The 25,830-nt window shown below is 40.5% G+C and overlaps 1 protein-coding gene across 2 annotated transcripts in view; it reads left to right on the top strand.

Annotated features, from left to right (window-relative positions):
• Positions 1 to 25,830, top strand: part of kcnq4 (potassium voltage-gated channel subfamily Q member 4) — a 62,344-nt gene that overhangs the window by 30,786 nt on the left and 5,728 nt on the right. Inside the window, exons 2-11 of one of the 2 annotated variants that reach the window (XM_079258505.1) lie at positions 7,267 to 7,357; positions 10,707 to 10,833; positions 10,963 to 11,138; positions 11,572 to 11,697; positions 11,837 to 11,947; positions 12,048 to 12,143; positions 12,235 to 12,323; positions 16,141 to 16,266; positions 18,967 to 19,193; positions 19,273 to 19,372. In XM_079258505.1, coding sequence (XP_079114631.1) covers positions 7,267 to 7,357; positions 10,707 to 10,833; positions 10,963 to 11,138; positions 11,572 to 11,697; positions 11,837 to 11,947; positions 12,048 to 12,143; positions 12,235 to 12,323; positions 16,141 to 16,266; positions 18,967 to 19,193; positions 19,273 to 19,372 — 1,269 coding nt within the window. Of the gene's footprint in view, positions 1 to 7,266; positions 7,358 to 10,706; positions 10,834 to 10,962; positions 11,139 to 11,571; positions 11,698 to 11,836; positions 11,948 to 12,047; positions 12,144 to 12,234; positions 12,324 to 16,140; positions 16,267 to 18,963; positions 19,194 to 19,272; positions 19,373 to 25,830 lie in introns of both variants that reach the window. The other variant, XM_079258504.1, reaches the window with a different exon arrangement.

Genomic DNA, 25,830 nt, shown 5'->3' with positions numbered 1-25,830 from the left:
GGTAAGGTCTATTCAGGGGTCCTGGAGAGGAGGGTCCGCCAGATAGTCGAATCCCGGATTGAAGAGGAGCAGTGTGGTTTTCGTCCTGGTCGCGGAACAGTGGACCAGCTCTATACCCTCTCTGGGGTCCTGGAGGGGGCATGGGAGTTTGCCCAACCAGTCTACATGTGCTTTGTGGACCTGGAGAAGGCATTCGACCGTGTCCCCCAGGGGCTCCTGTGGGGGGTACTCCGGGAGTATGGGGTACCGGACCCCCTTGTACGGGCTGTCCGGTCCCTGTACGACAGGTGTCAGAGCTTGGTCCGCATTGCCGGTAGTAAGTCGGATTAGTTTCCGGTGAGGGTTGCACTCCGCCAAGGCTGCCCTTTATCACCGATTCTGTTCATAACTTATATGGACAGAATTTCTAGGCGCAGCCGAGGTGTTGAGGGGATCCGACTTGGTGGCCTCAGGATTGGGTCCCTGCTTTTTGCGGATGACGTGGTCCTGTTGACTTCATCTGGTCGTGATCTCCAGCTCTCGCTTGAGCGATTCGTGGCCGAGTGTGAAGCGGCTGGAATGGGAATCAGCACCTCCAAATCTGAGACCATGGTCCTCAGCCGGAATAGGGTGGATTGCCCTCTCCGGGTCGGGAGTCAGGTCCTGCCTCAAGTGGAGGAGTTTAAATATCTCGGGGTCTTGTTCACGAGTGAGGGAAGGATGGAGCGCGAGATCGACAGATGGATCGGTGCGGCGTCTGCAGTAATCTGCGACTCTGTGCCGGTCTGTCATGGTGAAGAAGGAGCTGAGCCAGAAGGCGAAGCTCTCGATTTACCAGTCGATCTACGTTCCTACCCTCACCTATGGTCATGAGCTGTGGGTCGTGACCGAAAGAACGAGATCTCGTTTACAGGCGGCTGAAATGGGTTTCCTCCGCAGGGTGGCCGGGCTCTCCCTTAGAGATAGGGTGAGGAGCTCGGTCATCCGGGAGGGGCTCAGAGTAGAGCCGCTGCTCCTTCGCATCGAGAGGAACCAGTTGAGGTGGCTCGGGCATCTGGTCAGGATGCCTCCTGGACGCCTCCCTGGTGAGGTGTTCCAGACACGTCCCTCTGGGAGGAGACCCCAGGGAAGACTCAGGACACGCTGGAGGGATTACATCTCTCGGCTGGCCTGGGAACGCTTCGGGATCCCCCCGCAGAGTTTGCAAATGTGGCTGGGGAGAGGGAAGTCTGGGCTTCCCTGCTTAGGCTGCTGCCCCCGCGACCCGACCCCGGATAAGCGGCAGAAGATGGATGGATGGATGGATGGATGGGATTTCCTTTATCGGAGCAGCAGTTACCCCACATTAACAATGTCAAAACTATAAAAAATGACATATTACATCCAGATGCACTTTTTTAAAAAATGTTTTATGTAGACAATAAAACAGTATTCTTTACAGAACAAAACAAAGGTATAATACAGCAGAAAAAAACAATGTAAACAACAATAATCTTTTCAATAATCATCAAGTCTAATCTAAAGACAACAACTAGAAATAGCTGCTGACAGAAAACCCTCTCTGCATTTGGTTGTATTTTTATTTTTTGCTAACCCCTCAAGAAATTCCACAAAAATACCTGAACACTGCCGTGTTGCTTGCAATGAATTTTTCATTTACTGTTTAACTGTGTTCATTAGTCAGTAGGATTATGTGTCAAAGAAGTGGAAAACTAACCTTGTTTGTAACCTTCTATAAGAATATGAGTGTCTGTGTTACTGGTGAAGATTAAACAAAGATGGAACATTAATAAAGTTTAAGACTTGCTTGAAAATACTTTCCAGAGGATAATTGATATACAGTGATGCATCTATAGCTCTAAATCATAGAAAAATATATAAACACTATTTCCAAGAACAAATCTGGTACAGTGAAGCAGAACAGAATTAGTGAGATTATAATACTACCGTTCAGGTTTGTAATATTGCCATTTTGAGACATGTTGGCATAATTTCTTCTCAAATTGCCAACTTAGCAGCCTCAGATTTTTAAAGGTTAAGGTAAATACAGAGTTTCTTTCATAAACTATGACAGGAATGTGATGTCTGCATTTTGCAAAAGTCAAGCAATCAGTTTAGCAATAAGAACTATTATTTGTTTCCTGTCATGAACCGTAAGTCCAAAGAAACCACCTGAGATGCTGCCCGACCAGTCCTCCAGCTTGTACGGACGTACACGCAATGCCTTCAAGTTAATTGAGAGGAAAAAGACAGGCGGTTTAGTCAGCACATTGCTCAGCTGATGAACGACCAAAATGCATTGTTTGCACAGAGTCATCAGAGTGTATTTTTCAAACTAACTCTTCCGTGACAAAGGCACAAACTCTCAGCTGTGCATGCATCACTGGGCTGAGAAATACGGTGGTAATTGGGGGGGAGGGGGAGGCGGGGGCACAGAGGTGTCTGTTTATTCACGCATGGTGTCCAGTTTCTTCTGCGCTGTCTAAGATCTACTTTGACTTTCTATTTTTGGTGTTTTACTAGCTGGAAACTCTGGCCGAGCAGGCAGACAAAACAACAACAGTCTGAGAGGTTGCTCACTGAGTCCTTGCACTTGTGATGACTGAGTCTGGTTTTGTGGAAAAACTTAAAAAAAAACAAAAAAACAAAAAAAAACCCACAAACAATAACTGAAAGTTTAACTCTTCAAATTCACCACATAAATCACTGCAGGTAACCAAAGTTACACTTTCTCTGGTATCCACTCTTTGTTGTTTTTCCACAAAAATGTCAAAAATATGCTCTTTTTATACGTCATCACCTTATATGCAGTATAAAAAAAATGTCTGTGATTCACAAATTTTATTATAAACAACTAAATATCACACCAATGTGCCAAGGAAATCCTTGTATGGTTGCAAAACCAGGACAAAACCTTGGTTATTATTATTTCATTCATTTTCTGAACCGCTTAATCCAATTCAGGGTCACAGGTAACGGGAGCCTATCCCAGCTGGCTTTGGGCGACAGGCAGGGTACGTCCTGGACAGCTCGCCAGTCCATTGCAGGGCCACAATCAACCACTCACACTCACTCCTGTGGGCAATTTAGAGTAACCAATTAACCTAACATGCATGTCTTTGGATGGTGGGAGGAAGCTGGAGTACCCAGAGAGAACCCACGCATACACAGGGAGAACATGCAAAATCCATGCAGAAAGACCACTCACCAAACCCCTCCCCAGTCAAGGATTGAACCAGCAACCTTCTTGCTGTGAGGCCACGGGGCTAACCACTGTGCCATCTAACTTGCATGCAGTCACAAAGCAGCTTTTTAATGTGAGCTTTCAAAATGTAGTTCAGTTCACATTCATTAGCCTGCTAAGAGACCTATTGATCATATTACCACTTAGAGAGAAAGGGCGCCATTGTGTGAGGCCTTATGAACTGCTCTTTTGTCCGACAAGTGTTTTCTAACTTGGGGCTCTGACATGTCGGATGCCATCAGGCTGATGTCGTGTGCTGTCCTGGATTCACATGGCAGAGGGTCCACACAGTGGCTGTGTTTCTCAACAACTTGTTAATTGTATGTTGCATATTGTGCATATTTATAGAAAACAACTGTGGAAAAGTCTATATAGTAACATGTTATAGAAGGAAACAAAAGCAAAAATTTGTACAATTCAAAGAAGCTCTAAAACCTGTAATTGGTGTTACCACCTTTATTCTTCATCACAGTCTGAACCGTCTCAGTCGAGCATCCTTCTAGTTTCTTCAAGTTGTCTTCAGGAACATTTCTCCAGGCTTCTTGAAGGATGTTTTTATTCACTCCTCTCAAAACCATCCCACACTGCTTCAGTAATGTTCAGGTCTCACCACAAGACCTGCTGCCTCAGATTTTCAGTCCATTTCTTTTATAATGTTAAACTTTTCTGCTTACCTTCTTCAAGAACTGTTCTCAAAACCCTCCCGTCACGATAACTTAACCTATGAGGCTTCAGTAAATCCATCAAGTCAATGGCCTGATCGATCTCTCTTGTGTTGTCAGGCGATTGCTAGATTTTTATTTCCTTTTTCTTAAGACATCAGTTTTAGTTGCTGTTAATCTGTAGACAGTTTTTAGGTCTGACAGTTCATCTGTCCACTTCTTGTCCAGTTTCCCCCTTTCTCTGTTTTTCTTTACAGACAAACTTCAGACCGACAGACGCCACGTTTTCAGCTCTTAACAACCTTGTTGCTGCAAAAATATTATGTCATGTTTATCTAAATACATTTTTTTTCTGAAGACTGAACACTGTTTATCCTCTGTATCAGGTGCCTTTGCTATGAGTGAATGATTTATATATTAGTTTTAAAAAACAGCACTACTGAAGCAGTGAGATGACTTCTAAAGGTGACTAATTCCAGCATACATCCTGTCTCTTTTCTGAAATCTCTGGTGAGAAAATTTTACCTCTTGCTCTATCCCTTTCTCTCTTTCTTTTCCTCTTTTCCTTTGATAATCTCCTTTTGCATGCATGTGATTAATCAGCATCAGGGTGCTTTGAAAATGGCCAATGTGTTGATATCCAGTTGGTCACGCACAAAGCAAAACTCTGCTGTGAATTGATGCAACCTCTTGGAAAAAAAGTTGTAAAGTGTGTCAGTATGAGTCAGGAAGATGGTTTTAAGGTCAGAAAGTTACATTGTGTTAATTTCAGTGACTTGATGAGAAATAAACAAACAAAAACATTCTTTAAAAAAAAAAATTATTGAAATAAAAAAAAAAGGACCGGAGTGAAAAACGCCGATTGTCAGAGAAAAAAACTAAGCAAGACCTTCATAAAGACTTGAGGACAATTGCCAAGGGCCAACATCTGACTCACTAAAAGCAAACCAAAGAAGTGAGAGGAGGCTAAGGACATTTACACACTTCTGTATTGTGTGACTCATTTTTTCTCTTCATCATTTATATTCTTTTACTCCTGACACAAACCTTCATGTTTGTAAACCACTAATAATATCACAGATATTTTATTAAAAATATTGTGAGGTAATACTGACCATACTGAAGGAAGAAGGACCCCAGTCATCCACAGTTGTCATAAATACAACAGAACATAAAAAAATAAACCACATTGCACTTCCTGGTAACACTGTCGTCCCTTTTAATCCCATTGTTGACATGTTAAATCTTTTCTTCTTCTAAAGTGGACCAGACCACCACACCAGTACAAACACAAAATTAAAAAAGTGTGAATATTAGATTCATATTAATGCATCATGTGTGGAAATTATTTTTGAAATACAGAGGATTTTTAATTGTCTCACAAATTACTTAAAACCATAAAAAAAGGCAATATTGACATAAATTTTCCACCTTCAAAGAAAATTATAGATCTAATAGGAAATATGGGAATAGTAACTTAAACATACTTAAAAATAATGTAAAGATATTTACCAGTGCACTTTGCCAACAATGTTTCTTGTTTTGAACAAAACAAACATGCCTGAGCTTTGACTTCCAACATCTCTGACAAGAAAAATGAGGTGTTTATATTAACAACAGAAGACCTTAAAAGACACACATGACCATGGTTTATAGTTTATTTCGTAGAAGCTCTTGAGCTGATGTGCTTATTACTTCTGAGGGAAAGTTTATTTGGTTTCTTTCTGCTTCTTTTAAACATGCATCGAGATTAACACTCCTTTATACAGTGTGTTTTTACTCTCAAATAAAAAAAAAAAAACTTGATTAAGCAAACTTGGTTTGTGGAGATATTAGTGTTAGACTTAGTTGTTCCTGCTCATGTTTAATGGGATGCTGTAAATGGGAGTGACCCAAAGGAAACTTATGGCGTCTGTGTTAGTGGTAATGATGGAACGTTTTAGCTTGTAGCTTTTGAGCTGTTCGTTGAAAACAAGCCAGATGATCCCCCTCTCTTTTCCCCAGGGAATCCGACATCCATGCTTTTAAACAAATAAACAAATAGTTTGTTAGATCGCTGGACAGTTGTCCACTTTGCCTCAGTCTGTAGTAAATGAGCTTGAGACTTTGCAGCAACATATATGGATACTGTTCACTAGATGCTGTTTGTTTTTTTTTCTTAGCATCTGAGGGGGTTTCTGGGAATTTTTAAAGGTGGATCAGGCAGCTACAAAGACAGAGAAAGAGTGATAATGAAGAAAAAACAATTTTTGGGTCAAATCACAAGTTTCTATCAGTTTCAGAATAGTCTTAAGAAAGTCTTATTTTATCACACATTAATCCGTCGATTAAATATGAAACTGGTTACATGACAATAGCAAGTTGTCGCAAAAATCCAGTTTTATGAGTGTTTCTCCAGTATCATTGGCAGTTTAACTTTGTACAGTCATCACATCTGGTGGTTTTATTACTTTTACAGCTTAATAAAATGTAAACAGTTCAGACAAACAAACATTTTCACTCATGTGGAAGTTGAATGATGTGTATGAATTATGCATCAGGATCAGGGAATGTTCTAGAGATACATACAGAAGTACATTACAAGTAAACGCTTGAACATTTATTTGTTAGTTTGATTGACACCTGTGCGCTTACTTGGATTTAAAGACAAACTATGTTTTCTGAAACGTTACAGTGCTTTGAGTTAAAGTAACAGATGGTGACTAGTTTAGTTTTGAGTTTTGCTTTTGTCCTTCATGTACAGAGATTTCTCCAGGTTCTCTGCATCTCTATATGATACTATACATACTGATGATAACGTCCCTAAATTATTTACAATTTTACATTGAGAAACATCCAGAAATGGTTTGACTTTTGCAGAGGTGTGAACCCTGTCTTTGCTTCTTAAATACTCCTCTGTTATCCTTAATAGGTTGCACCTCTTCATGAACTTAAATAGCTTTGAAATGTTTCACAAGGCGTTTCACAGCATATCGTTAAAATATACACCTGAAATTGAAGATAATTGGTCTTTATATTCAATTAAAACTACAGTTTCATGACTTTAAGAGAGCTAAAATATGGTTGTATTTGGTAAGTTGTTCACTGATTTTTGCTGATTGTGGATCAGAGTGACTAAGTTCCATTGTTCTGCTTTTTGTGCCACTTACTGATCATAACTGGGCTGTGCTTGTGTCATGGATCAGCAAATCCTTTCCTGTGCATTTGCAATTTGGTATTTCTCTGTTGGTTAATCATGCAGAGAGTGAAGCTTGCAGTTTTTAATGAGTTTTATTTAGTCCATTTGCTTTGAGGAGATTAATATAAAACTGAGTTTTTATTATGTCTATATATTTTGAAATGTGTATAATTTTTGTGATGACGTGTGTCTTTGTGTTTCAGTTTTCTGCTGGTGTTCAGTTGCTTGGTATTGTCTGTGTTTTCCACCATCCCCGACCACCAGAAGATGGCCAACCAAGGCCTCTTTATCCTGGTAAGACCTTGTCCTCGTTTTGCCTTTGCTATCTCATAAACGCGAAACACACAAACACACATTCTTAAGCACACATTTTCATGCAGCATATGTGCATCTGATTTACTGCAGCTTTGGCAGGCACAGACAGCCATGTAAGCAGGAGGGAGGATTCAGGTGTTGTTGACTGTGCAGGAAATCACAGACATGATGCACTAATCCTAAAAGCTATCCCTTGATCTCCCCTCTTCCTCGAGACTTCAACTGCTTTCGTGAAAAGTAATGGACACTTGCTTTCTCCATTTTAACCTGACTCAACCACCTCTCCCCCTCCGTCTCCCCAACTCGCTCATCTTTATGTTATTTAATGACTTTCTCATTCCCTCAGTTCACTCTTCGGATCAATCATCTTTCCATTTGCAGGCCAGCGGCTGTTAGTGAACATTACACACACAAACATTTGCTCGAATGACAAATAGCTTTGTATACATTGAATGGCCTGAGTTCCAGAAACCTGAAAACAGACATGAGCTGACTACAAGTTTCAACATATACCACAGTTTTAAAAATGAATGCTTTTGAGAAATATGAAAAATTTCCAGCATGTCATTTCAGCGGCGAGAAAGCGCAGGAATCTGTCCTCGTCTCATTGGTAGAAGCAGTCAGTCGGTTTGGGCTGATGGCTGAAAGATGTGAACACATTAAACCTTTCCCTGTGGGAAAACAATAATGTTCACTTGTAATTTTTCAGGAACTAAAACACATAAAAAGCCGTGGCTTGAAAGAACAAAGTCATTGAACAGTCCAGACGAGCCCATAAAGATTGGCTGTGAAGCTCCCGGATCTATGCGCTGGTGTTTGTAGTTTAGGTTTACACGTTGAAAATGTTTTAAATACTATTTAAAACTTTAAGACTGCATTCAATAGAAAATAATTGTTCTATTTTTGTATCAAAACAGATGCAGTAACACAAAACTATAATATTTATGTTTAAGATTATAATATCAGAGTCTAATACAGGCCAAGGCCTTTTTTATTTACATAAATGGAAAATAATTAATCAGTTTATAAGTGAAAATAAAACTCATCTGAAAACATATTTCACTTTTTAATTTAAGAATGAGTTAAACTTGTGGTTTCCCAAAATCGAGTTATTACAGCGGGGGACGAAATAAAACTTTGCAGTTTTTTTTTTTTTTTTCTTTTTGCCCAAAACTTTGCAGTTTTGGGCAAATCTGTAAAGTAACAATGGGAAATGATGATAAATCAGCAAGAGAAAATTCAAGTACTATAATAGGAGAAGAGAATATGATGGAGCATACCTGCCTCTGCTTGACCAGGTAATGGTCAAGTCATAGTAATAATCAATGGTGGGTAATGAAGAGAGTACAGTCTTTTGCATGTATCAATATTATCATCTAATATTATGAAGCATGAAGCCATAGAAGTTACAACACCATTTGAAAGTAAAGCCTGTAGGTTACTTCAGAAATAAACCACCCAACTATCATATACAGCAGTTATTTTACTAAAGCAGCATCCGTCTCATTTAAAACTCTGCTCACCTGAAATAGTTTGCAGAGATCCCTGGTTTAAAACGTTTCACAATAAAGCAGAAGAATAAATAATAATACTGACACTGATACGGTTTTAACTTTTGGGAGGTGGAGGTGGGCTTTGCATTGTCGTTGATAAAAAAGGAGGCCCCGCTGAGAAACTTTGGGAACCACTGAGTTAAAGTGACATTCTTGGAGAAGTTAAATCAATAGTGAAACTACATGAGGAAGTAAGGATTAAACAACGAGGAGGTGTGCATTACACGGTTTTATTGCACAGTGCGGAGTCTATACCACCACTAAACTGTTTAATGCAGGGGTCTGAGTGTTTTAATCTGCTTATACCATGGTCTCAGTAAACATTTTACAAAAAATATTTATTTCTATTTTACAAAATTTACAAAAAATATGCTGAGTATAACAACAATTTTATGTCGGCCTTGATGAACTTTTTATGGTAAAGAATCGTTAGGCTACAGCGAGTTTCTCTCAGTCACCTGTCAAAGGTTAGGGGATCTGGCCTTTGGCAGGTGATGAATGCGTTGCTATGGTGACACGTCTCACAGAGTGACTTAACAGTGATTTAACTTGCCGAAATACGTGTGCATATATATAAAAATAATGCAGCCAGTTGGAGTCCTTACTGACCATGCTATAACCTTTATTATAAACTGTATAAAGCTGAGCTTTGAGCAGCCCAGCCAATCATTTAGCCCAACACCATTTTAACATTAAAATCACCCTCTTAAAAGTCTTCTTGCTAAAGATAGATAAAAAGGACTGATGAGCAGTTTTTCTCTGTTTGACCACATTGTGCTTTGACTTCAGTCATGTAACTTTTCACTTCACAAAATATGAAAAATCTCTATATATCTGAGTCAATGTGCAACCCAGCTCTTGGTATAAATCACTTTTAATATGTCATCCTAACCCCTGCAATGCTCTACTAGCCGATCTCCCAGTTTGCCCAGCGAAACCCTCACAGGTGGTCCAGAACACAAACTAGGTTTCATCAGTCTTTACTCATCTAACTGCACTGGCTTTCTGAATCAAATTCAAGTCAGTGATGCCACAAACATCTTAACATGTGAAAAACCTATGATACTTTTCCATTTATATTGTGTCTACAGAATTCTTGAAGTTATTACTAACAAATATATTAAGCCATTCATAAACACTAATTTGATGGTTTAGATTAGATAGATAACATGAATGTTTTGTTAAGACAACACATGGTAAATATTTGCTACACCAGGGCTATGTTTAAATTAGCTGAGAAACAGTTTGCAGAATGCTGTTTGCTTCCACAAAATGCACTGTGTATGAATGTTGGTCGTAGCTACAATGACATGCCCCATTGATCTGTGAACTACTGTCCAACTTATTTTAAAGGTTAAAGATTAAATCTTCATCTTCTGTAAGAGAAATAGTAGCATTAGCGACTGATACCATTAAATCGTTTGGAAAATCCTAACTCCGGGACCAAATGAATTTAGTTTTGCAGCCAGAGGGTCAAAACTCTTGTTGGCTGTTATGAAAATTGCTTTTTCACTTTGAAACTTGGAGGCCAAGTTGGTTTTTCTACAGTGTTTGTTTCATGTTGAATTTTACTTTTGAAGTTATCAGAATTTTCATGACAAAGGGACATAAAAACATTAAGACGTGTATTATTAGGATGAGTCACATATGTTATATTTAAAACATATGAAACACCATGAAGAAACAAAATGTTATTGGTGGGACTTTAGAGTAAAACATGTATGGCTGAAAAATTTCATGCTTTTGTTTTTACATGATTTGTGATTGGTTTGCAGGAGTTTGTCATGATTGTGGTATTTGGCATGGAGTACTTCATCAGGATCTGGGCTGCTGGCTGTTGCTGCAGATACCGTGGATGGCAAGGCCGTCTTAGATTTGCCAGGAAGCCCTTCTGTGTTATAGGTTTGTGTGCATCAGTAAATAAAATGTAGTTGTCTCGTGTCCTCTTGTGAGGCAGCATCAGAACGTAGCTGATAAAACTTTTCCCCACCTACTTTTTCTCTCTCTTTGGCTTGACTGTGTGTGTTGTAGACTTCATCGTGTTTGTGGCGTCGCTGGCAGTGATTGCTGCAGGGACTCAGGGCAACATCTTTGCCACATCAGCCCTCCGCAGCATGCGTTTCCTGCAGATCCTGCGCATGGTCCGTATGGACCGACGGGGAGGCACCTGGAAACTACTGGGCTCAGTGGTTTATGCTCACAGTAAGGTGGGGAAAACACACTATTACACCTTTTTTTTTTTTTTTTTTTTTTTTTTTTACAATTCAGTCAATAAATTCTGACATCTGTCGTTAAAGACCTTATAGGAATAACTATGATGATTATTGACGTTTAATTGTGCTGTACTTCATGTTCGATGCCCTGAAACATCACGCTCACTTTTACACTTAATTTGTTGTTGCTGTTGGTGCAGATTTTAATGCCTGACACTCATTTTTCAGCTGCAAAACATGCAGTCAGATGTGATGATGAGCTGATGCATTAGCTGTCTATGCATCACAATGCAGCCAAGTCAGAGTGCAAGCCAAGTGTGATTATGAGAACTACCCCAATAATGATGATAGTGATGTGGTAATGACAGCAGGGAGTATAGTAAAGATGCTGCAGCTGATAGATTGATACCCACGCTCTGTCTTGCAGGAGCTGATTACAGCGTGGTATATAGGTTTCTTGGTCCTCATTTTTGCCTCCTTCCTTGTCTACCTGGCTGAGAAAGACGTCAACTCGGATTTTAGCACCTATGCAGACTCCCTCTGGTGGGGAACTGTAAGTACTGCAACAGGCTCCCTTGTAACATTTTAACATCTGCTTCGATTCTTTCAGGGTCACAAACTATTATACAGGTTTCATTTTTCTACACTAGTTGTATTTTGCGTGTAAAATGAGTGTTTCTTCATCCACTTAGATAACTTTGACCACTATTGGCTACGGTGACAAGACCCCTCGAACGTGGCAAGGGCGACTCCTTGCTGCTGGCTTCGCTCTTCTGGGAGTATCCTTCTTTGCCTTGCCAGCTGTAAGGAACCAACATTTTCTAACATTCCAGTTTGAGTCCTCCAGCTCAGCCCAAAGTCACAAGTTGCAGCCCTGACTTTGACTTGAACTTTCACCCTCAGGGAATTTTGGGTTCAGGATTTGCCTTGAAGGTTCAAGAACAGCACAGACAGAAACACTTTGAGAAGAGGAGAATGCCGGCTGCCAACCTCATACAGGTAACGAGAGTCATTGGGACTTATCCATTCACACTTAACTGGGGAAAATTAAGTTTTCCTCAATGCCTGATTTGTGTTTTTTTCCCCTTAGGCTGCATGGCGTCTCTACTCCACTGATGCCAAACACTCTTATCTAACAGCTACATGGTACTTCTATGACAGCATGTTGCCGTCGTTCAGGTAGGTGTTCAGCTGTTGAGGTCAGCTCTCCAGTATCAGAAATCTGTGGTGGATTTTGTCTTTTAAAATAAGAATCTCTTGTAAGGCAGATAGAAGAGCATATTTCTGTTAGTTTGTCTTCCTTCATTGTGAGAAAACAACGAGCATCACACCTGCTACGTTTTGTTTGGGAGCAAGCCTTTCATTTAAAGTTGCTGTCAGTGAAATAGGTTTGATTTGCTCTTCATTTTATTATGAACATTTTTACATGAACTTATTTTGTTCTATGCAGCGGTTTTGCACATTTTGTTTCAGGTTGAGCATTATTTTATTCAGCACATTTCTGATGGAGAAATCCCACATGGATTAATGTGGGATGATTATTACAATTATAAAAGCTATTTATTAATTATAGATGAAGTTTGGAAGTTCACAGAGGCTAATCTAAATTATCGTTAGCCTTCTTTGGGTTTTGCTCATAGACTGCTCGATGTTTAAGGATCTTTTCAGAAGGCACATGCTGGTTGGATGTTGGTTAGATACAAGCACACATCATAAAAAGTCTTTTGTTTTTGTTTGTTTGGCAGTTTTGATGAGCTGCTGAGATCATAATGACATTTTCTTGCTACAAAGGCAAATATTCGCATGAAATACCATCTATAAATCTCTTTGTGAGAAAAATAAAAACTGTCCTGATATCAAATCTCTTTTCATAAAGAACACTATTTGATATGCTTTAGAAGACACCAGCTTTCAGTGATAGAAATTATATTAATTAGATTCTCCCCTAAAATGTGTTAATTCCTACATAAGTTATTTACATATAAACATTCCCCATAAATTCTATACTTAACTGAAGAGACTCATTTTACGAAAGGTGTATAATTTGTAAGGATTCATTCAGCTAAAGCGACATTCCAGGTTAATAGAGATACATTCAAGTTATCATGAAACTTGACCAGAGAGCATAATGAAATCCGCCAGGAGTTCCTCAAGGCTCTGGATGCTGTGGGGCTGTCCTGGGTGACACGCCCATGCAGCATCGCGTGGACATCGGGGGCAGTACCGCTGGACTGCCCCCGATGTCCACGGTGGTCCCCCTTTTTAAGAAGGGGGATCGGAGGGTGTGTTCCAATTACAGGGGAATCACACTCCTCAGCCTCCCTGGTAAGGTCTATTCAGGGGTCCTGGAGAGGAGGGTCCGCCGGATAGTCGAATCCCGGATTGAGGAGGAGCAGTGTGATTTTCGTCCTGGTTGCGGAACAGTGGACCAGCTCTATACCCTCTTTGGGGTCCTGGAGGGGGCATGGGAGTTTGCCCAACCAGTCTACATGTGCTTTGTGGACCTGGAGAAGGCATTCGACCGTGTCCCCCGGGGGCTCCTGTGGGGGGTACTCCGGGAGTATGGGGTACCGGACCCCCTTGTACGGGCTGTCCGGTCCCTGTACGACAGGTGTCAGAGCTTGGTCCGCATTGCCGGTAGTAAGTCGGATTCGTTTCCAGTGAGGGTTGGACTCCGCCAAGGCTGCCCTTTATCACCGATTCTGTTCATAACTTATATGGACAGAATTTCTAGGCGCAGCCGAGGGGTTGAGGGGATCCGACTTGGTGGCCTCAGGATTGGGTGCCTGCTTTTTGCGGATGACGTGGTCCTGTTGACTTCATCTGGTCGTGATCTCCAGCTCTCGCTTGAGCGATTCGCGGCCGAGTGTGAAGCGGCTGGAATGGGAATCAGCACCTCCAAATCTGAGACCATGGTCCTCAGCCGGAATAGGGTGGATTGCCCTCTCCGGGTCAGGAGTGAGGTCCTGCCTCAAGTGGAGGAGTTTAAATATCTCGGGGTCTTGTTCACGAGTGAGGGAAGGATGGAGCGCGAGATCGACAGATGGATCGGTGCGGCGTCTGCAGTAATCTGCGACTCTGTGCCGGTCTGTCGTGGTGAAGAAGGAGCTGAGCCAGAAGGCGAAGCTCTCGATTTACCAGTCGATCTACGTTCCTACCCTCACCTATGGTTATGAGCTGTGGGTCGTGACCGAAAGAACGAGATCTCGTTTACAGGCGGCTGAAATGGGTTTCCTCCGCAGGGTGGCCGGGCTCACCCTTAGAGATAGGGTGAGGAGCTCGGTCATCTGGGAAGGGGCTTGGAGTAGAGCCGCTGCTCCTCCGCATCGAGAGGAACCAGTTGAGGTGGCTCAGGCATCTGTTCAGGATGCCTCCTGGACGCCTCCCTGGTGAGGTGTTCCAGGCACGTCCCTCTGGGAGAAGACCCCAGGGAAGACCCAGGACACACTGGAGGGATTATATCTCTCGGCTGGCCTGGGAACGCTTCGGGATCCCCCCGCAGAGTTTGCAAATGTGGCTGGGGATTGGGAAGTCTGGGGTTCCCTGCTTAGGCTGCTGCCCCCGCGACCCGACCCCAGATAAGCGGCTGAAGATGGATGGATGGATGAATTATTGTCTAATTAGACATGTACAAATTTGCATAGATACTTTAATGACAGATTTAATTTGTAATTATATGCACATATTTGACTACATATCCATAAATGTGCTAAACTGACCAAATGCAGACAAGATTTCAAGATTTCAAGCAATTAGTCGTTTAATCAATTATTGCAAAACAAATAAAAAACAAACAAACAAAAAACAAAAAAAAAAAAAGTGATTTCATAAGTAATTCCTTTTTAGCTGACATTGTTTGAATTGTCCCATTATTAATTAACCTTTTACCATTTTAAAGAATAAAAATCTGAAATTTTTAGGTGGGAACTCCTTTGACTTGAGAAGGAATGTCATATCCATATATTATTTACTGGCTTAAAGAGAGGGGAATGTGAGAAACCATCATCTGTTAAATGTAAACATTAATTGAAATTTTCATTTACGATAATTCAAGTTTGCATGTAAGTTTATATCCAGGGTCCAAAATTAATTCCCCTGAGGGCCAAGTGGATTAAAATGTGGTGTCATCATCCAGGTTGCAAGTCAATTATAGAATATTGAAGCATTATGTTTTTAATGTACGAATTCCTAATACAGCTACAGTATGCATGAATACTTGTTTTTAAGTTTGTTTTTTTTTCTAATTTGGACTTGATTTCAGTGTCAGATGCTTGTGGATAGAAGCAATGAATATTAACTTTTTTTCTTTTAATCACTAACATTCTTCTTTATGACAACGCTCAGGATGAATTTTCACGGTAACAACTGGGGTCCACTGCAGTTAGACAATTAATGCATCATGCAAATTTCTGGTAGCAAAACACCTTTTAGTGATACATTTCTTAATGCTTATTTGCTATTTACCAACACAATCTCGTGACAAATGGTAAAAGTAGAGTGTGTGTGTTGTTAAACCCCTTGGCCTTCATGTCAGACATCGCTTTACTATTTAAAAAAATGGTGCGCGTTCTGCTTTACTTTGATTGCTTACTTTTCTACTTTGCTCTCTCTGTTGATAACTATGATTAAGAATTAAAATCCTTAGATAGGCTAAATAACCCATTGTTCAGTTTTAATGCTCACTGGCACCTTCCAACACCAAAACTACTGCCTAACAAACACTATTGTCTAAAAGTTTTTAAGACATGTAGAGGCTATTCCGCTATACAGACATGATTTTAAAATCTACACTTTACAAATATTTGTGTTAAAAAACTTATGTTGCAACGGGTTTGCTTTGAGCCAAAGGGATTAATTTCGGACCCTGTGTACGTCTCATTTCTCTCATGTTGGACCATTGATTTGGCCTTTTTGTGGCTTTTCCATTGTTTGTATTTTTTTGTTTTTTTTTTGTTCATATGTCATGTGTTTTTTTGTTTGTGCACGTGGGTGTCAGAGAACTGACGCTACTGTTCAGTCACCTCCAGCGACAACGTAACACCAAGAAGGTTCTCCAGAACTCCTACAACACGCTGCTGTCTGGGCTGCGGCCCTACAGCTCTCCCTACCTGTCGGGGGACAGGTACGCACTTCACCACCTACTACAACACAGTTCATCCAGACAGGTGGCCAAAAGTCTGATCCCCTGACACACGTTAACAAGCAGTACATTCAACTCGTGTACACACAAAGAAATCAACAATGGCTGCTCCCAGAGCCTTCTGCATGGAGGTGTACCTAGCACCACTTCACTAACATCATCTGAGACCACTATGTTGCAGGGTCTTCGGCTTCTCTGTGTCTTTGTCTGGCTAGCTCAAACTCTCACCATCTCTCCCATCTTATGCCGTTTACTCATGGGCTTCCTCTTCCTGTCCTCCTCTTTCTTTCCCTTTATGTCCGTTGTATCTTTTTCATGGCATCCATCATCCCTCCTCCATCTGTTCTCAGGAAGGCAAAAAGTCCATGCAGGTTTGTTCTACACGTCATGAGCTGTGCTTGTTGATGGATTTGCTCCACTAGATCCGTTAGCATATGCCTGAAATTTTAACCAAAGTTAAATGGGCTGATCAGGTTATCGGATTCCTGCATGCGTCGGATATTCAGGGGTTTTTACAGGTTAGAACTGTCTTGTTTTTGAGTAGCTGCTGTCATACCATGATGACTATACTCAGGTGAAACCTTACCTGCTACCCTGGCATGATTCTTCACCGAAACCCACCACTTCCTATCTAACAGAATGTGTCTCTATAATCCAAAGTTGTCTCTGAGATGCATAATTAAGGCATTGAAGGGCTATTTGGACTATTGAGATGTGAAGCTTCTATCTATCAACTCACTCCTCTCCCTTTTTTGTCTCCCCTTGGCGACACAATGTGTCGCCATGGGTTCTCCGTGTACCCAGGTTGTATCCCTGAACTTCTTCCAATCACATCCCGCCCCCGCTTCCTCCACTCCTCCCCTCACCCTCTCTCCCTCTGCCTTGTGTGTCTCCCCAGTCAACTCCTTTCTAAAAAGCGGGGTCTCTTCCGGATTCATGCTGGCCGCAAGCAGAGGTATCCACGGCAACAAGCTTGTGCACGGGGCACGATACAACGCCGCCAAATAAAAACACAGCTCTTACTCCTTTAATTGCTCGTGCTGCTTCCCTGTGCCTGAATCCTTGAAATATTTGTGGGGCGATGTAGTGCTTGTTGAAGCACCAAAGCGCTCACCTTTTGTGAGTTTCAGAGAGGAGCTCAGTTATTGTCACATTGAGAGTGGATGCCAAGATAACGTTTAAGTTTTGTGACAGTGAGCTACCATTAAAGGTGTCAAACAGGCTCTACATCCTGGTCCATGAATGTTTGCGTTTATTCTTTACTTTAAAGACATTTTGGACATTTAGGTTTGTTTTAGTCATAAATGCTGGACAAGTTGGGGCTAAGTCCTAGATGGTTTATGACTGATTAATTAAATCCATGTTTTCCCTCTCATCAAAGTATGTGATGAAATGGAAAACAATAATGTTCCAAGCGAAAACTTTTCATACATCAGGTTACTTTCTTTCTGCTTGGTTGCTTTGACTGTTTATTGTGCACATATTTCTGTAAACGATGCATTCTTACTCCAGACTAGCCAACATGACCTTGTGTGCCATGTGATCATGCTTGTGCCGTGTTTTTGCAGAGTTTTTAAGTGCTTCTGTTTGCATGCAATATTCTTTCACCGTTTTAGAAGCATTCGGCGAAGTTTAAGATCCTGAATGCATTTACTTCCTTTCCCAGTGGCATGCAACGGTCTTTCACTCTATTTCCCCACTCTCTTCCAGTCTACCAGAAGCATTTCACATTGCTTGAATGAAATGCTGGTTCCACTAACATTCTTTGGCTATTTAAATTTTAATTTAAATGGCTGGCTGATGTGCATCACACGCAAGACAAAGAGTATATCATCTGAAAAAGTTTAAAAAAAAAAAAAAAGTGAGTGAGCAACGTGGCTGGGATTGCTCTGCCGTGCAGGATGTTTGCGTTGCCCTATGGATCCGTGACAGTATGCAACTTGTAAGTGGCTGTAGAGTGGGAGCTGTCCACAAGAGCATGCTACAACAGCAGCATTATGGGTCAATCTTTTGTAAAGTGGCTGCCAAATAGGTTTTTTTTCCTGTAAATAGACGACTTCTCGTATCTGGCTGACTTGGCCTGCGGTGAGTGGTACTGAGTACTTAATGAGACATGTTTTGTACGGCTGCACAATATTTTGATGCTTATACACTTTGCTGAAGGGATTAAGGTGGCTTCTCTGATGGTAGGTGTAGCATTTTTCGCCCTCACAGCATTGCTGCAAGTCTTGAATCAGGTTTCAGTCCGATTTTGCTGATTCAGCTGCGAAGACAGACACATTAAATAAGCAAGTCTTTGGGACAGAATCAGTTCTTAGCAATGTTGAGCGGTGTCAGTGGTCAAACTGTCTCTACTGAGTCAGCTACTCTGTCCTTCACTGAGACGAAATGCCTGTTTGTGTCTCTGTTTTGTCTGTTTTTTTTTGTTATAGCTAATAATAAAGTCTAAAGCCATCTTTTTCTGCTCTCTCTCTCTGTTGCTAACTTCCTTCTAACCAACCCAGGCTGCCAATCTGCTTCTTTCCTGCACTCCCAGGATAACACAGCATAGTTATATTTACAGGCCATAAGCATTGTGTGGACAATGCAATGAACAAGAAAACTCTCTGCCTGTTATCATCCATAAGCACTAAACATGGGGCGTCTGCATGTCTTTAACTGTTTTAACTTCACTGTTAGCAGTAAAATGGGCTTTCGCGATCGGATCAGGATGAACAATTCCCGTTCTTCCCAAACCATTCGGAATAAGGCGTCACCACTACCCCCTGGCTCCAGCGTCCGCTGCTCTCCCAGCCAGGAGAATCCTCCTGAAGCAACCAGCCCTGGAAAGGTCCAGAAGAGCTGGAGTTTTAATGACCGAACACGCTTTCGCACCTCTCTTCGCCTAAAACCTCGCCCACCTGCTGACGGTACGCCGCCGCACTCATTTTTAATTAGCACTCAGAAAATTCAGACGGTTGCTGACTATTTCCCTGTGCCCGGGCTCAGTGGAGGGCGTTGGAGAGGACAGCGTGGAAGACAGACCATACTGTGACGTGGCCATGGAGGAGGTGATTCCAGCAGTGAAGACACTTATAAGAGCTGTCAGGTGAGTCCTTGTTTGAACAGGAACTTGTAGCCTTTTCAAAGTTTACTTTTCAGACACTTTCTTTTAGAATCACAAAATAACCTAAAATACATTTTTTTTTAAACCATGGAAGAAATCTGAGGCACCAGGAAACAAATTCATATTGGCACATTTAGAGCCAGCAAACTACACCAAAACAGGCCTTTAGGTTGCTCAGACCCTGAACCATACAGTTCCTTGATGCAAGGAACTTCCTCTGCTGAAGTTATGCTGTAGAAATGGTCTGACTTCAACATCCACAGATTACTTTGGACATATCAGTCAAGTTACAGTGACAAAATGTATTCAGTTTAAATAATTTTTCCTCTAAATGCTGCTCCTCTTGTCATGGACATAATAAGGCTGCTCTGTTTAGACAAACAACCTATGCATTCATCTTCAGAACGAATACAGTCTACATTCATAGATAAATATGGTGCGCCTCCATTTAGGCGCCGCCTTGTGCAAATTCAGCTGACAGGGTAGAAATGTCCACTTGGGAGCAGTAACTGAGCCTTCCTGCAGGCAGGGCTTGTTCCCTCATGCGACCTTGTCGCTCAGTAAGCCTGCTTCATTCAGCTGGTCGTCTGTAAGGTGGCATGAATAGGTGGCTGATTAGAAACCTTGCACACACACACACACACGCCGCACACATATAAATGCAAGCTCCATTCAGATGAAGTATCATAATACAGTGCAACTGAATAAATGAGTCTGTACATTTGAGACAAGGACATCTGTAACAAATTTAAATAAGATCGTTGTTGATATTGATGTCAGTTTCTGTCATCTCTTCTTGTAACTGGAGAATAACTGCGTTTGCCGTAGAACGGAGATATTACTGCCTTATTAACAGATGTGCACACAGAACGCCATTTTAATAGTTACCACTGTTAGAACGTTATTCCACATCTATTAAGTGTTTTCTGTGAAGAAAAACTGACACTGAATGCAGCTTGGATGAATTTTACTCCATTTTTGCATGAATATGACCTAAAACACAACAAAAAGCTGAAAAAATTAGAAAGTGCTCAATGAAGCAAATAGAAAATAAATACAATATTGTTTGCTTGTTTCAAAAGCATGTAAACCACATAGTACCTGCTGCAACTCTCACGTGCATCAGTAACAGTAGTAAAGGTTTGTGGTGACGCTTGAATTAAACAGTTTCGATCCTTTAGCTGTTCTCCTTACAATATTTCACTCGTGCTGTATTAACACCGAAATTCTTTTAGATGTTTTCCTCGGGGATATATCCACAGCAATGTGCAAACACGGCAGCAAATCTGCTGGAGCCTTTGCAGCTCGTGGACATGCTGATCAAAGTTGCTGCTTCATACCGTCTCCTGCTGATCTGTATGTTGCTTTGCATTTGCTTGACAATGTTTTTTTTTATAATCCCTAATGAAACTGATAATGATATCAGCACAAAATCAGTCATTGTGAAGCTTCATCAGCTATTCGCTATGTGCTGCAAGGAAAACACAGCAATTTCTGCATTATACACTTTGCTTTATTTCCTGTGCAGTCCTTGAAAATGCCTCTGAAGTGTTTCTTGGGAGAGTACAGCAGAATATTCCTGGCTGTAGAGGACATGCAAACACTAACTTTATTACAGATCGGAAACTAAGATGTCATAAAGAGTACTCCTGAGTGTTTGTAGAGTTTGATAAATCTCACAAGTTTTGTAAAATGTTAGTAAGAGCAAATTGTGAATGATGCCCAATGTTATTATCACATCCGATATGTATGTGATGTGCATCTGATAGGCTGTCTTTAATATTAATAACTTCTCATCCAGTGCAATCGCACATCCGTGATCCCATACCATTTCAGTTCAGTGATTAATATTCCTTGATTAACAGTGTCAAAGATCCAAAAATATTATGATTGCATGTTGCTTCTAACCAGTAGCTTTCACTAAATTAGAGCTGCTCTTTTTCAGGAATCCTTTTTTTTTTTTTTTCCATGTGAACACTTCCACAAATACAAATGTGTTGAGAGAGGCAGACTTGTACCCATTTCGGTTCCCTAACTGAGACACATTTGTTGTTTACAACTTTAAGCGTTTGCATACGACAGCCTCATGCACTGTCTCCGACGGAAACATATACACTCATACAATAACAGCATGGAGTTTTTTCACTGATGGTGGCAGAAAAACTACAATTGCTAGCAAACATCTGGCGCTGGGGCCAGGCTGGTCTCCTGAGGGTGGGATGGGGAGGGATTGATGAAAGCACTTTATAATGACTCCATTTCCTGCCCCCTGATGTCACCATTGCAGCCTGGTAGCATTTCTCATGGTAGTGTGACACTGCTTGTGTGGATCCATAGGAACTCCTAAAAGAAGTGTTCCTTTGTATAAAGATTGGGGTTTAGAAAGATAATGCTAAAACAAGATTTGAAAACAGGATGAGGGAGAGTCTATGAAGCTGCACACATCACAGTCAGCTGTAGTTGTCTTGTTTAATGACTAAACCAACAGGACATCTCATTTTGTTCTGCAGTTAAGGAGTGTCGAGCGTCATTATTTTATTTTATTCTGTTAGATCTTTTTTTTTTTTCATTTTGCCTGAACATCGTATTATGTTACTGTACATACGGAACACAGCAGGTACATGTTCACTGTTTCCAGGATCTGACGCAATACATTATTATGTGACAGTGTAATGCCACTGACAGAGCATTATACGGTCTTTTCTCGGCTTTGCACTTGACTCAGCAGATAGCTGTGACCTCAGCTGCTATGTGCTGCAGACAGAAAAAGCGAGGGAGTTCCTATAGATAGTGCAGGTGTGTAAACAGCAGGTGTTTTCACCGTTTTAATACACACATATGCATGCAGCATCTAAGAAAGGCTCAAGATTGATGTCAGTGAAACAGAGAAAGGCTTTAGTGCTGAGCCTTTACTTCAGATGCATGTGGTTTATCACAGCTTTAATAAATGCGTATGGCGTGCTAATGTATGGAGAAATGATAGAGTGAGCAAGAGGAGGAGAAGAAGAAAAGAAAACAAAGCCTGCGCTCTTGCTACTGTACCTCTAATCATGCGTGAATCCAATACTGCACAAAACACAAAATTTTTGCAAGTTTGCATTCTCTGATGAGGTGCTACCTTGGTAAATAAATTGCTTGGTCCTGCTTACCGTTTATAGTAATTTGATAATGCATATTTGTCACTGATTTCTAGAGCTTTAAACCATAATATTTTTAATAGCTTAATATTCTCATGCATTGCAATAATCTGCTATTCATACACCCCAGCTTGTGGGTTACATTTGGTGTAGTTATAGCTAGCAAAGAATCAGATCTGCCCATGCAGTGACTCATTCTACTTGGCCTTTCTTGGCTTCGTGTCAGCATAACAGTCATTTTTAATACCCAGATAAAGCCTTGCCATTGGAGACTATCAGGGATACACCTTTGCTGAATTGCAAAAATGTTTGCACCGGCTTTGCAAGCATTTTGAGACACAGCTGACATTTCTCATCCTTCCAGTCATCACTGTGTTTTAACATCTCAACTTCCTACCGTTGGGGGAGATGTAATATTTTTCAGTGAATTGTGCCAACTGCACTGCAAAATGAGCAAGTTGTGTGGTGGGAGAGTGGGGCCTGCTCAAACCTGACTGTGTGTTATTAAAACCATTTCAGTGACCAGAAAGAGAAGTCAGCAATTTGAAGGAACCTTTGGAGGATCTAAATCTAAAGCAACCCCCCCTTTTCCCTTTCAACCTTTTCTTTAACCCACACCTGAGACCAGCCCTGCCTTCAGGCAGAAAAAAAAAACTGCATCCACCTGCAAAATAAGAAAAGACTGCCTACAAAAATACCCCGAACGCAGAAGTCATCAAGAAACAGAGTGCTGTGTGAGGGGGAGGAGTGCGCTGATGGCTGCTACGGTACCAGCTGTGGACCAGCTCCTCCTCCTCTCGCTCCTCTTCTCCTTTGCTTGCACCTTCCCCTGTACTTTATTGGTCACTCCACAACACAGTTTGCTGTGTATGACTGCATAAAAAACTGCATAATGTAAAAGCAAGAACTGCAGGCCTCAATAAAGGTTGAGGTGGTTATTTTAGAAAAAGACCCCGCATATCCTCCTGACTACCAGTAGTTCAAATTTATCCTCTGTGGAGGACCTTTGTAAACCTAAATATTTTCATCTCCCTGAATGCCACTGAACTAATACATTTTGGTCTTTAAAGAGGACATTTAGTGCTTTTAAATGGTACCTCATTTGTGGGATTGGGGCTTTGTGAACTTTCTTTCTCTCTTCAAGAAAAATGGCCTCCATTGCAACAAGCATGTTTTATCGGAAGAGCAAAAGTGCATAATACTTTTCTTTGTGCTGATTTTTACTTGAAATTTTGTAGTTATATTTTCATTGAATATCTTATAAACACATTAAATCGTTTCTTAGATAAATATAACTATATTTTACCACAATATTTAAAAGTTTAAGTAATGTCCTCCGTAGTGGACATTTGTAGTTACACATTTTTTTTCCTGGTAGTCAGGAGGTTAAGTTCAGGTGTCATATCACCCTTGTGTGTTAATGTGTGCCAGTTCTGAATGAGAGTGTTTTCATACAATCATCTTGGCATTGTTGCTATTTCATTTCTGTGGGCATGTAAAGCTTTATTCTTCCGGTAAGAGGTAGAAGTACTTTTGCCTTTCCTGCTTTAATTATTGCATCTCTGCTGTCACTGCTTGATGAACGATTCAAAGGCAAGGACAGATTGCAAAGACGTAACTCGCACAAGGATCGGGGGCTTGGACTATCTGTGTCTGCAATAAAGAAATATAATATACATGGTAAACACTTTGCTGACTGGATTTACAGAGTTTTTTAAATCTTAAAAAAAAAGCTTGTAAACCTGACAGATTATTTTTCCTCATTTAGAAATGTCACAAGTGGGACCTTGGCAATTAAACAATAAATATTGTCTGAAAATATATCTTTTTCAAGAACGAAAATGGGTGAAAAATAGTGGCTGACTCCAGATTTTTCATTTTGTTATGGACAAAAAATGCTTCAACATTGTCTAACTACTGAATGTGTTTAAAATTTTACATGCAGTTTGGTAAGTTGTCATTTGAGGAAACGGCTAAAAATGGCTTTTAACAAGCTGCTCTGAAATCAACCTTCTTGTGCCATTTCCATCTGAATTGTTCTTGTTGGGAAAATACATATTTTCCATCGTTAATTAATACACCATTATGGCCGGACTAAAAAACATCACATTTAAATGTTGTGATTAATTTATCATTCATTCATTCATTTTCTATATCGCTTAGTCCGATTGGAAGTTCGTTGGAGCCTGAAGCCATCTGAGCAATCATCAGGCGGGAGACAGGGGACACCCTGGACAGGTCGCCAGTCTATCAGAGGGCTGTGATTAGTATGAGTCACAGAAAAGCAGCCCTATTTCAAGTCAAGATTTCATTGCAGTTTTGCTTGTTTTTGTGCTTGATATTGCACGTAAACTTATTAAACTTAAAACTTAAACTTAAAATTATTGAGCAGCAGCTGTGCTTTAAGTACTTTAAGTACTCCTTAAACGATTTTGCCCACCAAACCACAAGTAGCACCTTAACTTACAAGGGTTAATGTACAGTAAATAAAACGTGTTGATAGTAGAACAAAAAAAGTTTGGATTTCTAAACAGACTTTCATTTTCCACTGTTAGTTTTAGCTCAGGGCTGCCCAGCTCCATTCCTCCAGGGCCCCAATCTTGCAGGTTTTCCATGTATCCCTGTTCCAACACATCTAACCCAAACTAATCACTCATTGTGCAGAACTTCATTGGCTGATGGATCCATTTAATGGAAGCCAGGTGTGTTGAAACAGGGTTACACGGAACAACCTGCATGACAGTAGTGGCCCTCGAGGATGGACTTTGGGCAATCCTGTTTTAGCTCATGGAAGATATGAGGAAGTTGCATATCCCATGCTTTCCTTGGAGAGATATGGTGTTATTACAAGCAAAACGATTATACCTTGCTGAATTTTGTTCAGAAGTAACAAATGTTTATCTATTATTTGATTTACATTAATAGTCTGATTACTAATACTAAATTACTGATACATTCTTTCATTCATTTTCTTAACCGCTTAATCCAATTCAAGGTTGCGGGGAAACTGGAGCCTATCCCAGCAGTCTTTAGGCAAAAGGCAGGGTACACCCTGGACAGCTTGCCAGTCCATCGCAGGGCTCGGGGCAATTTAGAGTAACCAATTACATATATATATATATATATATATGTATATATATATATATATATATATATATATATATATATATATATATATATATATATATATATATATATATATATATATATATGTATATATATATATATATATATATATATATATATATATATATATATATATATATATATATATATATATATATATATATATATATATATATA

Source organism: Telmatherina bonti (genome assembly GCF_933228915.1).
Source record: "Telmatherina bonti genome assembly, chromosome: 19".
Taxonomy (NCBI): domain Eukaryota; kingdom Metazoa; phylum Chordata; class Actinopteri; order Atheriniformes; family Telmatherinidae; genus Telmatherina; species Telmatherina bonti.
Note: the sequence above shows the minus strand (reverse complement) of the source record. Positions and strands in the feature narration are given on the sequence as shown.